The sequence below is a fragment of the Raphanus sativus genome, unplaced genomic scaffold (assembly GCF_000801105.2).
Source record: "Raphanus sativus cultivar WK10039 unplaced genomic scaffold, ASM80110v3 Scaffold0579, whole genome shotgun sequence".
NCBI classification, from domain to species: domain Eukaryota; kingdom Viridiplantae; phylum Streptophyta; class Magnoliopsida; order Brassicales; family Brassicaceae; genus Raphanus; species Raphanus sativus.
The window spans coordinates 3,682-19,531 of record NW_026615897.1 but is presented as its reverse complement, the minus strand read 5'-3'; the positions used below and the strand labels follow the sequence as shown (position 1 = coordinate 19,531).

Here is a 15,850-nt window from a genome sequence, read left to right as displayed (position 1 = left end):
TATTGCATCGTCGGTTGAAGTAAAACATGCATTTTCTTCGTTATCATAGAAATCAATTTTCAGTAACCATGACAAACCGACAATAACAAATTATTGAAATCGGAATACAGATAAAAATTCTAGAGCATAAAACAAGAAACTCGATAGAGCTATAATTAACTTAGAACACATGCATAGGAACCATATTAGTTTACATACAACCCATACATACATATCTCAAGTTGCGTTTGGCTTTAGTACTATAAATAAAAGAGAAAGGGACAACCTAACCAACGCTTATAATTTGACATGACAAAATATACAAAATAATTAGAATCCCTCATCTTTGAGCCATCACTAGCTGTACGTATGGCTCTTTCTGCCTTACCCACCAATATTGTTTGCTTCTCTTCTTTGCTATTTTACAAAATATATTTGTTTGCTTATCTGCCTCCTTTTGCCTAAACACTTTCGTTCTTTTCAAGAATCTGTTATCTAATGATCTTCGACTGGGATATGAGAGGTTCTCTCGACGGGAGCCACTCGGATGGGAAGCCTCCGCTTCATCTTGACTGTTGGAAATGACACGATCTTGTCTTCCTCGGCTCTCCAGCTACAAGTATATCATTACAAATAAATAGTTTCATCAAAATATATAGTAATGTGTCAGTTGCAAAAAAAAAGTAATCTGGTATATCCATCAAAACACATAGATAATACGTTTTGGTAAGAATACCAACGTAACTCTTTTTGTCGTCCACGACTTATACAGTTGTACACATTACTGTATTTAAACATGGGCTATGTTACTAGTACAGCCCACAAAAGTTACATGTGGAACGGATTTATTGCGGAACACTTGAAAATTTCAAGATATTTATCGGTTTACCTGTATCGGGTTACGAGTTGGTGAAGAAAGATGGAGATTTCGAGCTTCGATAGTTCTAAACCAGGACATAGCCTTTGTCCACCACCAAAGGGTGTGAAGCAAACATTACTGTTTACCGATCCATTAATTCTCTGGTTAAGAAGATAAGCATTAGTACGTGACATTTGTCGAACTAAACGAACTCACGATGTTTATAAATTATAGCTACATTATAACGACATTAATGAGAGGAAATAGTCACGTACGTCCCATCTCCACGGATCGAATTGATAGGGATTCTCATAAATGTCTTCATCCATGTGAACCGATATGAATGATGCCAATACACACCATCCTTTTGGTATTAAGTAACCTGCCATTCACCCACCAGAATTTATACCTAGTTATCAGAATCAGCGTATTATCACTAAATAGATTCAGTTCAAATAGGAGAAGCATGCCACTGCTTTTGATTTCATTTCAATTAAATTTAAATAATTAATCGGTGATTTTATATAATGGTAACTGAATCTAGTTAACCTTTAATTTCTACATCTTTGAGAGCCTTCCTCCACACACCGTTAATGATATTAGCCATCCTCAGCGTTTCATTTATCACCTGTTTGTATTTCGAAAAAAACAATAAGAAATTAAAACTTAGAAAACAAGAAGATTAACCTTTTGATCAACTTCTTTAGTACTTTTCTATAAATAAATAGATAATCAGAAATGTGTTCAAAACAAAAAAAAATAGATAATCAGTAGTAGTAATTTATAAAGGTAACGTATTTTAATTAATGAAACTCACATTATGAGTAAAAGAGAGAGACATATAGTCTGACCAATTGTATTCTTCTCCTGACTCCAATTTACGCCTCTTAAACTCCATATTCTCCTCCTTTCAATTAATCAAAAAAGCTTGACACATCGACAAAATTAACCAAAAAAAATAATCTAAAACATCTTTAACAACAAAAAAAATCTGAAAATATTGAAAAGGAAAAAATATTAGATAACGCGTTTTGATTGAAACATTAATGATAAATTTGAAAACAAGGCGTTTTCGGTGACGCAAACGCTGTTTTGACACGACTCGTACAGACATGCGTTAACTCAAATCGTCCTCTTCTGACAGCCATCCACTCCAATTTTTTTTCTAATCCTACGGTTAGTATACTCTCACGTGTCTCATCCCTTTCCACACGTGCGTATAATCGTGTGTCCAGTCGAGAAGACTTTCGATAGTGACGTGACACGGACACAAGTCAAAACTCTTTTCCCTGCCCCACACCATAATACCCCTTCTACAACTAAATCGCAGCCGTTAAAATCCCCTAAAATCGAATCTATGGTTCACATACGTCGGCAGTTTGCATACAGACACACACACACGTGTGGGTGCTGTGTAAGTTTGTATATTAATACGTACCACGAGTTTGGCTAGAGCGACGGGATTGTCACTTAGGAATTTGACAGCCAAGGTCATTGCCGTTGGCATTGTTTCCTCTCCGGGTATCATCATCTCTACGATCTTCCCACTGACGAAATCCAAAGGCTGAGATGGCGTATCTGAACTACCACCGTCACTAACGTCTCTTAATAGCACATCCACCGCGTCATTCGCTGGAGAAGTCTTCCTCACCGTATCCGTAGTAGCCATTTGCCTCTCCTTCACAACCTTCTTAACTATCTTTATCAGCCTCTCTTTCGCCTGCACGATTAATGCAACATAGAATATATATTAAAAACTTGCAAGTTACATGCGAATATGAAACAAAAAAAAGTTATGACTCATTGATATGCTTAGACCTTTTTTTTTTTTTTTTTGTAACAGGCTTCTTAATATAAATTGCGGAAAGAAAAAAAGTTTTACAAATGACTAATGCACTAGTGAAAGAGCCCCATAGCCCAATAAACTCATATCATAATAACCCAAGCCCTAGTAATTTCCGACCAAGCCCAATACAATTGTGGCCCACAGTGCCTAAACATCTTCTCCGATACTCCAGTAGTTTCGCTCAATCCAACCAGAGCGATTAAGCTTTTGCAACTCCACCATCAATTGAGAATGATCATCTAACCCATTGTTGCATCATCTCCGAAGACCTCCTGGGGTTTGTCTCTCTGAAGCTCTGTAACTTGTTCCTCACCTGATGATCTATTATAGAGAAGAGTGCATCGATCGACCTGAACTGGTTCGCATGCAATCTCGCGTTTCGCTCATTCCAAATCCAGCACATTGTGGCTTGCCAACCAAGAAGGATCAGAGATCGTGTAGCAGCCGGCGGTGGCAAGGAGACCATCTGTTCCAGCGAGTCCTCCCAATCGCGATCAGGTATGAATCGACATCTTCCCGCAACGATCCTCCAAAGGTCGTAAGCATAATCACACTCCCAGTATAAATGGTCCCTTGATTCATCCTTTATGTTACAGAGGAGGCATAAGGGAGGGACTTGGAGCCCCCAACTAATCAACCTATCTCTAGTGGGGATCCTGTTAAGTACAACCAACCAAGCATGGAAACTCTGTCGAGGGATGCTTCTCGACGACCAGACAGCAGCAAACCATCTCACTCTCTCTTCCTCTCGTCTAAGGTAGTGGTATACCTCTCCCGTACAGAACTTCTCACTACGCTTCCCGTTTATCTCCCACTCATAGTTATCAGGCTGTTCATTGAATTGGATCGTTGTGATAAAGGAGAGCACCTGCAACTGATTATCTGTTCTTGCTGCAGGTAGCCTCCATGATCCATTCCTATGAAGAGAGGCCACAGTTGAATTGTGCGGGATACCTAGTCTTGTTCTTCCTCCCCCCAAGTACTCCAGCAAGCTTCCAAATGGGCTCCAATTGTCTATCCAAAACCTGCCACTCTCCCCATTCTGAATTCTCAAGCGAATTAACGGGTAAGCAATACTCCTAAGCTTCAATAACTTGTTTGCTAGCCAGGAAAAGTTTTGAGATGGCTTAGTTGTCCAAAAATTGCTTACTGATCCTTTGAGAATGACCTCCTTGAACCAGGAGACCCACACCGAGTTGGGTCTGAAGAACAGGAGCCATATCAGTCGCAGACAGCATGCTGTGTTCCATGTTTGGAGATCCTTCACCCCGAGACCACCTTGCTCCTTAGTTTTCACCACTGTCGACCAAGCCACCCTCGCCGTATTGTGACCGTCAAGATTCCCTTTCCACAGGAAAGCACTACACATCGAATTTATCTTCTCAACACATGCTTTTGGGAGGACAAAAGAGGAGCACCAGAAGGTAGTGATTCCTGAAATGACAGTTTTTATTAGCATAAGTCTCCCTGAGAAAGAAAGAGTTTTTGTTGACCAGGAGGAGAATCTGAGCTTGATTTGGTGGAGCAGAGGCTGACAGTTTGCAAGTGACAGTTTCCTTGAGTTCATCGGTACTCCCAAGTAACGAAACGGTAAGTTGCCACATGCCATGCCCGTTGAAGCTTGTATCGTACTTATCTCCTCTTCTGTCAAACCTGATGCGTAGAAACATGTTTTTTGCATGCTAACAGCTAGGCCCGACCTTTCCTCGAATTCCCTGAGGACCTGGAGAACACACTGCACTGAGTCGATACTGCCCTCAATGAAGATTAGCAGGTCATCGGCGAATGAAAGGTGCGTCAGTTTAATCTTCTTGCAGTTGTGATGATATTTGAACCGTGACTGAGTCGAGATTGCGTTTAACATATGTGAGAGACAGTTCATGGCGATGACAAAGAGGTAAGGGGATAAGGGATCCCCTTGCCTAAGTCCCCTAGTACCTTTGAAGTAGCCGTTGACCGTCCCATTATAACCGACCATGAAGTTTGTTGAACAGATACACGATCTCAGCCAGTGCACAAACAGGTCCGGAATGCCCAACCCGGTAAGACAAGAGAACAGGAACTCCCAAGAGAGAGTATCGAAGGCTTTAACAAATTAAGAGTGAATTAAAAAAAATAAACAGAGAGAACTATTCACAAATTCAAGAGAGAGTTAGTGAAACTCACAGTTTGCTTCAATGTGTGCAGGTCCAGGCGCTTCAGAACCCGACGTCAACAACCTTCCAAGAGGAAAGAGACCTACACCAAAAATGGAATTTTTTGAGGGAAATCGAAGAGCTATACTTCAGGCAAAAATCAAGAATAAACTGGTTAAGAGAAGGAGACCTTAACACTACCTTCTTCCACAGAATATGTCAAGTGAGAATGAGCTACAATGCAATCAGAGCCTTCCTCAATGCTTCAGGTGTCTGGATAACAGATCCTATGGAGATGAGTAACCTAGCTGTGTCTCACTTCTGCTCAGTTCTGGGCCCGACTTCTATCTCCTTCTCAATCTACTCCTCACGGGATTGGTTCCAGAATCTCCTAAACTTCACTGTCTCACCTGATCAATGTGAAAAGATGAAAAACATACCGACAAAGGAGGAGATCAGGATTATGATGTTCAAACTGAATCCAAACAAGGCTCCAGGGCCAGACGGACTAACCTCAGGTTTTTTCAAAGCGGCTTGGGAGTCTGTGGGGGATGAGGTCTGTGCGTCAATCGCTCACTTTTTCCAAACGGGACTGCTTCCGTACTCGCTTAACGCAACAATACTCACATTGGTTCCTAAATTCCCGGGTGCATCGAAGATGACGGACTTTCGACCTATCTCCTGCTTAAACACAGTATACAAAGTCATCTCGAGACTATTGGTAAAAAGATTAAAACCCATCCTTCCTAATCTTATTCTACCTAGTCAAACTGCGTTTGTACAGGGGAGACTACTTCTCGAGAACACGATCCTAGCTAGCGAGTTAATCAATGGCTATCATAAGAACAAGGGAACGATATGCTTAGACCTTTAGGGATTTATAAAGTCTAGTTCCAGGGAATTTGATGGGGATGCAAATCAAACCCTTGATGAATTCTTCGAACTCAAGCTTGAGAATATCTAAATCTTCACCACGTGATATACTCATCAACAGTTTTACTAATATCTCAAACGTCATCTACAAAAAAATAAAAACATTGCGAGATCAAGATGTTAAAAGCATACTTAAATTCAGACAAATATAACATGTTACATGAGTTTCAAACAAATATTATGGGTTCTTATAACAATACCTTTTTGGTCTCGTCTTGGACATGAACCACGGGAAGGTGAGACCAAGAAGCTAAAGTTAGACCTACCGAGGCCTCAATGTCTCGAGTAATCCTCTCCTTGAGGTGAGGAGATCTAAAGAATGCGCCAATGAGCGTGTGTAGCCTCTTTTGATGAGGTCCATTGATGCTGAGAATAGAGTTTTCTCCAAGTAGTTCAGTGATTGACTTAGGGTATGCAGGGACGAATGTGTTGCCATGGTTTTGGAGCACCACTTTGTTAACCTCTGCATCGGTCGATATTATGATTGGTGTCCCTATTATGTTCGTCTTGAACACATTCCCGTACCTGGATGGTTTACATGTAGAAGGATTTCCGTAAGAATTACCCACATGATATTACTAGTTTAACCAATAAAAAGAAAATGCATCCTCTTCCCACATTTCAAAAAAGGTAAATCATTTGATATGAAAATTTTACGCTAATTAAAGACAAAAAATTATTAAATTTTAGTTACTTGTTGAGATATAGAATGGATATAAAAACCTATAATTTTCTTGATAAGATTTCTCAGAAGCTAACAAGAGAACATATCTTTGAAATTTTATTAGTATGCAGAAAGTAATAATGAATAGCGCAGAATAGCACAACAACGATGTTTAGTTTGTAATATATTATAATAATAACAACACATATGTTAGAAGTTCAAAAAAACAACACATATGTTATAATAATAACACAGGAAAATAATATATAAAACAGAAGAGATAGTTTGACAAAAAAAAAACAGAAGAGATAAAGATGACACATGAAATGAAGTGAACTCAATCATAAAAAAGAAACAAGATCCTCTGCTAAAACTATTTTGCTGCTGTATATGGCCAAGAAGATGAAGACAGGTTGGTTTTGTCAGTCTTTTATAATCATTCAAATTATGTTATGTGCAAAATTTTTAATTTATATATTCGCACCCCAAAGAGTAATTCGTATATAAACAAATTACAAATTCATTATCACTATATGATCCCCTGAAACTTTTTTCTTTGCCTAGAAATGAGATAAATTGATTGTAATTGGAGTTAATTGGGTGTTTTAGTTTTCGATTAAATTACAATAAATTGGTGCATATTTGAATATTGACTAATAAGAATACAAATAGGGGAGAGGCTTCACTAGACTAAATTCAGAATGAAGCATTTTAAGTTAGCATTTACTTGGTTGACTGCAATAAGTCATTTGGTTTTTAATTTATTTATTTATAAAAACTGCTGTATATGTAGATGTGGACGTGTACTATTGTCTATCAAAACGTTTCTTTTCCAAGTAATCCAATAAACAAAACGAAATCACTAGATTAATAACGCAGATAACACACACTGATTTTTTGTTGCCAGCAGATATAATTAAAGGGTTAGAAATTGAAGAAAGTTTTGAGGATGTGAAACAATTTTCTTTTAGAAATCGTGTTGATTTTTAATTCATAATCTTTTTTAATTAAAGGATTTGTAAGAAAAAATGCTTTAAGAAAATCTGGTCAAAGGGATTGATAGTAAAAGACTTACAAAGACTTTCGTTTGTCCATGAAGGTAACAGGCCGAGAAGAATATCCACAAGCAATAAAGGCTAGGGTTTCTCCGATCACCGGCCATCCTAAGCTTCCCTTCGGAATCATAGCCTTCTTCGTCTCTTTCTCTTGTTCTTCTTCTTCTCCATCTCTCGTTTTCCATTTTCTTAGACGAAACCAGAGCCGTGAACGGAGAATAATACCGGCCGTCAAAACCAAGAAACCCGCGACCCAATAATCCATAAAATAAGATGGCCCAACAAGAATACCGGAAAAGTCTTAGATTATCGGAAAATACATGAACACACACCAAAAGAAGCTAACCATGCCAAAGCACATGAAAAAAGGAGGAGATAATAGAGAATTAGGTTTCTCAAATCTCAAAAGCCATGCATGAAGAGAAAGTGAGAGAAACAAATATTTGTGGAGCTAAAGCTATGGTTATGTCATTGTCAATGGGTGCCGAAACAGAGGAATAAATGATATAAAATCCACTTTAAACCGCTTAGATAGAATTTTTTTTGTCAAGCTGTAGATATATCATCATTGTCTAATAAGTAAGTATATCAAAAATAACAACTAAAACAGTCAATCACTAAATATAATAATATTCAACATTAAAATAACCAAAACAGTTAATTCCTATTTAAAAGTTGAGTAACAATAAAGTTATATCTAATTATTATCACTATTCGACTAAAATAAAAAACGTTCGCTTATTAATGTTAAATTTTGAATTCCACATATCTTTACTTTACTCTCTCATATAAATGATACTGAATTGCTAACTGAGTTGTCACCACGCAGATTGTTACTAGAAACATAACATATCAACCAAATCATTTTAAGAAATTTCTTAATAGATTATTTTAAAATATAAATTTATAAAGATGACGTGCATGTATTTGACTAGAGGAACCAATTTTGTATTACAAAAATGTGTATTTACAATTTTAATAAGTGTGATAATATCTACAATTATTATTATTTATCATAAAATTTTAAATATATTTATTGTGATAAGAAGGATATATCAACATTTATATTTTAGTTTAGATCCTCAATACATAAATTATAAAGTAATTTAGGATAAAATATTATGTTTTATAAAACTTATATAATTTTCATATCTAGTTAAATAATTAAATGAATAATCAGTAAATTACAAGGAAACTAATTTTAGACATATGTACCTAAGGTTTTGTTATTGATATATCTTATCTTGTTTTCGCTATAGTGTTGGTATATAATTTTTATTTTCCATTTATTAATGAAAATACTAAAGTAAATATACTATTAAATAATTATCATTTTACTTTGATATATTTCCAAAAACCATACATTATATAGATTGCTTAATGAAATAATACATATCTAGTTATTACTAAGAAAATAACTTCTTATGATAAATTTTCAGATTTTAAACACACTTTCATAACAAATAAACTGTGAATAAAAATAATATTTATTAGTTGTCAAAAAAGAGTAATAATTATTATGTGAAATAAATAAGAGATATATTTTATATAGTAATAAATCTCAAGCAAATTTGCATGTTTTTTCATTGTTTCTGCTTTTGTTGTTTTGCGGACATGAATCTTAAGACATGATTAACCCCGGTCTTTTAGCTCCGAAATTTTTAATTCATGATTTAACATTTTTTAATTTTTAATTTTATTTTTTATGTTTTTCGACTAAAAACGGTTTTTATCTCTTATTTAAAAGACAATTCTTAGATTTTTTTAGTTAAAATCTAAGAAAAAATAAAAACCGTCTCTTAACCAAAACTAATAATCTCAGTTAAAAGACCGGAGTTAATCATAGTTTTAGGTGTTTACTGAGACCTTACATTTAAAGATTTAGTTTCATCTAAGATTTTTAAATTAACATAAAATTAAAATATTAAAATTTGTAGACAATCCTATTTAGTTTATTTAAAAGAGCCAGCTGAATAGAAGTGGACTTAAACATGAATGTAATATTATATTTTGTAACATCAAATTTATAATTTTAAAATCTACTCCATCTATTCCATCTATTCCATAAGATGTTTTGTTTGAATGCACAAAAATTAAAATCTTTTTTAAAAAATCTTATTATCATTCATATAAATTGAAAATAAGTTAACCAATCATAAACAATGCAGAAAAATATTATTGGGTAACTAATATTAGTAAAGATAAAATAAGTATTGATATACCAAAATACAAGTTGAAACATAAAAACTTTTTCAAAAACATCTTGTACTATGAAACAGAAAGAATATAAATCTAAGTTGACGTTTATATTAATCCAAGAAGCAAAGAAAATAAATGTTGTGGTTTGTAATGGAGGAATAAATGAGGGGACATAAACTAGGAGCGGCTATTGCGCCACGCTTAGGCCGTTTTGTCTCGTCTCGTTTTTAGACATTAGAGCATGCCCATTGGGGGTTTTTAAAGGGTCCATGGGCTCGGGTTCATAGGGCCGGGCAGGGAAAAATAAATCGAAAATGGGCTAATTTCGGTGACCCGAGTCTTACGCATGATCCGTTCTTAGCCGGGTTCAAGACACGTGTTGGTTCCCCATTGGCCCGCGTTTTCGAGTTTACGCGAAGCATTGACCGAGTCCTTTCATTTTTCATTTCTTCTTCGATACCTAGGGTTTGGTTCTCTGAAAGGCGATTGCGAGGCGATTCTGGTGCGACGGCGATTTCCGAAGCTTTTGACCATCAAATCGACGACGAACGGTCCCCTCCACGAGCTCAGGTCAGTATCGAGTAGATTCTCCACAATTTTGAAGCGTTTTGGGTCTCGGGGAATCTCAATCGATTTAGGGTTTTCATTGGGGGTTCAAAATCGAGTTGGGGCTTTCGATTAAGCGTCATGCGGGTTGTATTGGGGGAGTTAAATCGATTTATGGTTGGTTTATCGGGGTTTATAAATTGATTTGGGGATTTAGGGTTTAGGGTTCGAAATTGATTTGGGGTTTTACAGGTTACGGTTCTTAATCGATAGTGTTGGTTTCGTTTTATGGTTTTAAATTGTGTAGACGGGTTTATTGTTTCGTTTTCATCATATTGAGCTAATGAGTTTTGTGAATGATTTGTTTGTGCTAGAGATGGATCCCGCAGCAGAGAGAAGAGACATGAAGAGGAACATTGAGTACAACAACAGCTTGATGTATGTTGCTGATTCAGAGTACGGGATACCAACAAGGTGTTACTGTGGTGGGAGGATGATTGACGAGGTTCAGGCGAAGGAGGAGAAAGACACTCTTCCTGGGAAGCGGTTCTTCACATGCATAAACTACGAGGTAAACAACTCCTTCTATCTTTGTTATATTTTTTTGTGTTCTTTTCTTTATTGATTTTGATGAGTTTTCTTTTTCTTATGGGTTAACCAAGCCTGATGGGCTCCATTATCGTCAGCCTTGGGTTCATGGTGTCCAGGAGGAGATCGAGAAGCTGACTAACCGCCTGGAGAAAGCTGAGAAGGTGATGAAGGAGGTGCCCATCCTCAATCAACAGATTGAGTCACTAGAGGTTAGTGATGTTGTTTTGATGTTGTTTCATAGTTTAGTTAAAGAAAACGTTTTGATGCTGTTTTGATGTTGTTGTTTACATGTACAGGAACAGGTTAAAAGCCTCTCGGGCGAGGTGGATGCTCTCAGAGTGAAGGTCGCTGACCTGGAGATGGTCTGCTTCGATTGAAAAGCAAAGGTAAATGTTTCTGTTTCTGTTTCTCTGGTTCGAATCATGTTTGTGTTTTTTTTTTTAATATGTTAACCGTATATAAACTGAACTACAAGTAGTTCAGTCTATAAATTAACTAAAACTACAAGTTTAAAATACAACTAAAACTTTAAAGTACAAGTACAAGTAGAACTAGTTCTCTTAATAACGATAATAAATTGTATCTGTTTTGTGGTTGGTTGCTGTGATTTGATTGTTAGAGTTTAATGCATTTGCGATAGAGAGTTGTTGTCTAATGAATGTTTGGTTGTTAGAGTTTAATGTAGTAGCCAAAACTAGTTTTAAAAAGATAGCAAATCCTCATGTAAAACACACACATATCAAACCCAAACCGAAACCAAAATGGAACATCCTCCCCAAACCTCCCAAACCTCTCTTCAAAGAAAAAAGTGGTCAATCAAAGAAGACGTTGTGCTCATCAGCGCTTGGTTGAACACCAGCAAGGATGCCATCATGAGCACTGACCAGAAGGCCGGAGCGTTTTGGAAGCGCATAGTGGATTACGTCAACGCAAGCCCTGTGCTCAGTGGCGCCGTTCCTAGAGAATGGAGTCAGTGTAAGCAGAGGTGGGGAAGAATCAATGAGCAGGTGTGCAAGTTTGTGGGGTGCTATGAAGCAGCAGTGAGGGAGCAAGCGAGTGGCCAAAACGAGAATGATGTCATGAAGGCTGCCCATGACATCTTCTTCAATGACCTTGGCATCAAGTTCACACTTGAACATTGTTGGAGGGAACTTCGGTTCGATCAAAAATGGAAATCACTCGGTGTTCCCAAAGAAGGTCCCAAGAGAAAAGTAAGGAAGCTGCAGAGGTGGTGGCTGAGGAGGAAGGTGCGGAGGTTCGGCCTCCTGGTGTCAAGGCTTGCAAAGCAGCCAAACGCAAGAGGCAAGGGTTACGATGAGATACATAGCATGCTTGCTGTGAAAAAGGAGATACAGCAACAGAAAGTCCTAGAGCGTCTCCTTGCCAAAGACCCTACCCATCTATCTGCAAAGGAAATCACACTCATAGACAAACTCATTTCTGAAATGATTTGAGATGGGTTTGTGCTTCCTGTTTGGCTTTTATTTTGGTTGCTTGCTGTTGTGGTTCATGTTGATAGGTTGATAGATATACATTGTTGTTTGGATTGCTTGCTGTTTTGGTTGCTTGCTGTTGTGGTTGCTTGCTGTTGTGGTTCATGTTGCTTTTATTTGGTTGCTGTTTCGGTTTTCTATTGATTGCTGTTTCATTTAGTTTCTTGTTTTCTTTTCTGTTGCAGGTCACGGGGTGGAGTTCAAGTTGTCTGGCAGGAAGGAAGGGAATGCACTTGTTTTATTATGTTTAGCTTTATGGTTGTGTCACGGGAAAGTGTAGTGTTTTGTTTCTGTCTACACTTCATTTCAATTCACGGGAATGTACTTGTCTTTATGTTTAACTTTGTACTTGTTTGGTTGCTCACGGGTAGCAACCACATTGAACTTGTATCCACTCTGCCTACTCTATATATTAAGCATGTGTTTGTTTCTTAAATTTGCTCACTCTTCACTCTTCTTTACTCTACTATTTCCTCTACTGTCAACATACTACTCTCGACTTTGCTCAGTCTTTACTCTTTCCTTTACTCTTCTTTACTCTTACTCTTCTCTTAGCTCTCGACATAACCCTGTCAAGACAACTTTGAAGACAACTATCAAGACAAGTATACACTCAACTATCAATCTCTATTTCTCTTAGTCATTTTATTACATAGACTACAGTATCAAATAATTTCTTCTCCTCTATCTCTCTACCTCTCTCTTGTCATTTTAAACTAGTGAAGATATATATATATTTTTTTTAACAAGATATGTTTTGTTATAAAAGTAATGAAGAATAAAAAAAAAATTTTATTTTATAAAAAAATGTTTCTTATTTTAGACTAGTGAAGATTTATATATTTTTTAAAAAATATATGTTTCTTTTATTAGACTAGTGAAGATATTTTTTTTTTTTAAAAAGATATGTTTCTTTTCAAAGATAAAGAGTTAATGAAGATTTTTTTCTTTTTAAAAAATATATGTTTCTGTTTAGGACTAGTGATTTTTTTTTTTTGATATATGTTTGTTTCACTTAAAATGTAGTGAAGATTGTCATTTTTTAAAAAATTAATTTTTTTTTTCTTTTGTGTTGTATGAAGGAAAGAAGAGTTTCAAGTGATGTCTTTTCTCATCAGATGATGCAGCAGATAAATTAATTGAAGATACGTTAGACCAACATGTTGATAATTTTATCGACCAACAAGTTGATAATTTCATCGACCAACAAATTAACAAGCCGAAGAGACGAGCGTATATCGAAAGACATAGGGAGCAAGGCCACCAAGACCTTTGGAACGACTATTTCAGTGAAAATCCTACATACCCACCAGAAATGTTTAGGCGGCGTTTTCAATGACCAAGCCATTGTTCCTTTCCATTGTCGATCGCGCTGAGTAATGAAGTTCCATACTTTCGTCAAAGACCAAATGCTCACGGAAGGTACGGCCTCTTCTGCACTTCAAAAGTGTACTGCGGCTATACGTATGCTAGCATTATGGTCAATCGGGAGATACGTATGACGAATATCTCCGACTTGGTGAGAGTACCGCACTTTTATGTTTGGAGAAGTTCAACGAAGCGATAATACAATTGTTTGGTGATGAGTATCTACGAAAACCACAGAGCTGATCTTCAATGATTACTCGATATCGGAGAGGTACGCGGATTTCCGGGAATGAATAGGCAGCATCGACGTACTGTATGCATTGGGAGTGGAAAAACTGCCCAAGGTCTTGGAGAGGGCAGTACACACGAGGTCACGGAAAGCCGACCATTGTCTTAGAGGCTGTGGCATCACAAGATCTTTGGATATGGCACGCATTTTTCGGTTTACCAGGTACCCTCAACGATATTAATGTTCTCTCGATCGGTCACAAGTTTTTTTCTGACATTATACAAGGTCGAGCTCCTAAAGTTAATTTCACGGTCAACGGCCACACAATTATCCATATGGCGTACTACCTTACAGACGGAATCTATCCAAAATGGTCAACATTTATCCAATCCATCCCACTACCTCAAGGTCTTAAAGCTGAGCTTTTTGCTGAAAAACAAGAATCCGCCAGAAAAGATGTCGAACGTGCTTTCGGAGTTTTGCAATCAAGGTTTGCAATAGTAAAAATCCTGCTCTACTATGGGACAAGGAAAAGATTGGAAAGATTATGAGAACTTGTGTCATACTACACAATATGATAGTGGAGAACGAACGAAACACATATATTCTGTCCGATACATCTGAGTTCGAGTCGGGAGAGTCAAGCAGGAGTTCACAGGTGGATATCTCGCAACCTACGGACTCCCCTTCCAACTTCGTTAATAGGCATGGTATTCAAGCTCAACTTCGGGATCAACAGAAACATAATCGTTTGAAAGCCGATTTAGTTGAAAATATATGGCAAAAATATGGTAATCTAGATGATAATCTTTGTATGTTGTTGAATTTTCATTGTATTAAATAAAAACTTTTTAAAAAGTTTTTAAAAAATATTAATTTTATTCTTATGACCCCATATTCAGGTTCACTAATGGAAGAGCAAAATAAATACAGGTTCATCACTATTTACGGGCCCACCAAAAAACTATTAAAAAAAGCCTATGAACCCCTCCAAGGGGTTCACTAATGGGCATGCTCTTAGATAGCTACTTCTCACTCCCACCCAATTCTCTTCTATCTAATTATTTACTGCTTTCATTATTCTTTTATCCATTTTTAGAAAATAAAATCATTGCTTTTATTGTTTTAATCGACTATTAGCAACATATAACATGTTAGTATTTGAATCTAAACTGTGCTCTAAACACGTTTTAACTGATGAACTTAGTGTGAGAGCCCAAAAGAGTTATAGTAATTGACTATTCAATACTATTATTAGTCGTTAATATATGATATATGCAATTCATTTTGGTTGTGCATGCTATTATTATGTTTAGATCCCAACAGCATGATCCACTTCCCAGGACCATTGTTTATTTAGCCAAGCATATATGACCAAAGCAACTAAAGATCGAACAGAAGAAGAAAAAAGATGACCCAATGCATTGAAAGAATAAATCATTTACGCAACTCATGATCTACTTTCAGATTTTGAAGCAATGATGAACATAAGTTCACCGATTAATACATGATAACAAATCATGACAGCCACAGAAAATGATAATGTATGCTAATCAGTGCCACTAAAACTTTTCATTTGCCGATGCCATTGTATGATTACTGATATTTATGTACCCGCATTTCTTATTAAATACTTAAACTAAACTATATGAAATACTTAGTCCAACTTTATAGTTGGGGATTGTGATTACTATCACATGTCACATGAGCTTTTGGCCTTAATATTCAAGACACATTAATTAATCGAATATATGTCTGATAGAAAGCCGAGGTACACACATGTTTAATGAAAAAGTCGGTCCACAATTAATTAATTAGAAACTTTCTGCCTAATGCGTGTATAATATACTCGAGAGACCACAACTTGTAACAACACAAAGCATAATATATGAAAAACCATTATCATAAATTATCATTTTTTTAAAGAAAAATCGTCCAGTAGCATATAGGATT

General features: G+C 36.5%; 3 protein-coding genes across 4 annotated transcripts; 1 reads left to right on the top strand and 2 right to left on the bottom strand.

Annotated features, from left to right (window-relative positions):
- Positions 1–144: 144 nt before the first annotated feature.
- LOC130502480 (3-epi-6-deoxocathasterone 23-monooxygenase CYP90C1-like) lies at positions 145–5,489 on the bottom strand. 2 transcript variants are annotated; one of them, XM_056997278.1, is made up of 9 exons: positions 5,333–5,489; positions 5,021–5,229; positions 4,851–4,922; positions 2,277–2,558; positions 1,656–1,745; positions 1,388–1,466; positions 1,114–1,220; positions 869–999; positions 145–592 (listed from the first exon to the last, which is right to left on the bottom strand). In XM_056997278.1, exons 4-9 carry the CDS (start codon positions 2,505–2,507, stop codon positions 475–477), a joined length of 756 nt encoding a protein of 251 aa, XP_056853258.1. In that variant the 5' UTR covers positions 2,508–2,558; positions 4,851–4,922; positions 5,021–5,229; positions 5,333–5,489; the 3' UTR covers positions 145–474. The 2 variants fall into 2 exon arrangements, with proteins under 2 accessions (XP_056853258.1, XP_056853257.1); XM_056997277.1 differs by lacking the exons at positions 4,851–4,922; positions 5,021–5,229; positions 5,333–5,489 and adding an exon at positions 4,623–4,664.
- Positions 5,490–5,530: 41 nt separating this feature from the next.
- LOC130502481 (3-epi-6-deoxocathasterone 23-monooxygenase CYP90C1-like) lies at positions 5,531–7,977 on the bottom strand. Its single transcript, XM_056997279.1, has 3 exons — positions 7,492–7,977; positions 5,953–6,277; positions 5,531–5,837 (listed from the first exon to the last, which is right to left on the bottom strand). The coding sequence occupies exons 1-3, from the start codon at positions 7,734–7,736 to the stop codon at positions 5,682–5,684; spliced, it is 726 nt and encodes a 241-aa protein (XP_056853259.1). The 5' UTR covers positions 7,737–7,977; the 3' UTR covers positions 5,531–5,681.
- A 3,591-nt stretch (positions 7,978–11,568) lies between these two features.
- Positions 11,569–12,261, top strand: LOC108849917 (glutathione S-transferase T3-like). Its single transcript, XM_018623521.2, has one exon. It carries the CDS (start codon positions 11,569–11,571, stop codon positions 12,259–12,261), a length of 693 nt encoding a protein of 230 aa, XP_018479023.2.
- The last annotated feature ends 3,589 nt before the right edge of the window (positions 12,262–15,850 follow it).

What these genes read in the sequence shown, in the direction of transcription:
- LOC130502481 (XM_056997279.1), bottom strand. Translation starts at nt 7,736, where the DNA reads ATGGATTATTGGGTCGCGGGTTTCTTGGTTTTGACGGCCGGTATTATT. An exon ending in ATGGACAAACGAAAGTCTTT is followed by an intron (nt 6,278 to 7,491) that starts GTAAGTCTTTTA and finishes TAAACCATCCAG; the next exon opens with GTACGGGAATGTGTTCAAGA. An exon ending in TCCAAGACGAGACCAAAAAG is followed by an intron (nt 5,838 to 5,952) that starts GTATTGTTATAA and finishes ATTTTTTTGTAG; the next exon opens with ATGACGTTTGAGATATTAGT.
- LOC108849917 (XM_018623521.2), top strand. Translation starts at nt 11,569, where the DNA reads ATGGAACATCCTCCCCAAACCTCCCAAACCTCTCTTCAAAGAAAAAAG.
- LOC130502480 (XM_056997277.1), bottom strand. Translation starts at nt 4,649, where the DNA reads ATGGGACGGTCAACGGCTACTTCAAAG. An exon ending in TCGATCCGTGGAGATGGGAC is followed by an intron (nt 1,000 to 1,113) that starts GTACGTGACTAT and finishes CTTCTTAACCAG; the next exon opens with AGAATTAATGGATCGGTAAA. An exon ending in CAACTCGTAACCCGATACAG is followed by an intron (nt 593 to 868) that starts GTAAACCGATAA and finishes ATATACTTGTAG; the next exon opens with CTGGAGAGCCGAGGAAGACA.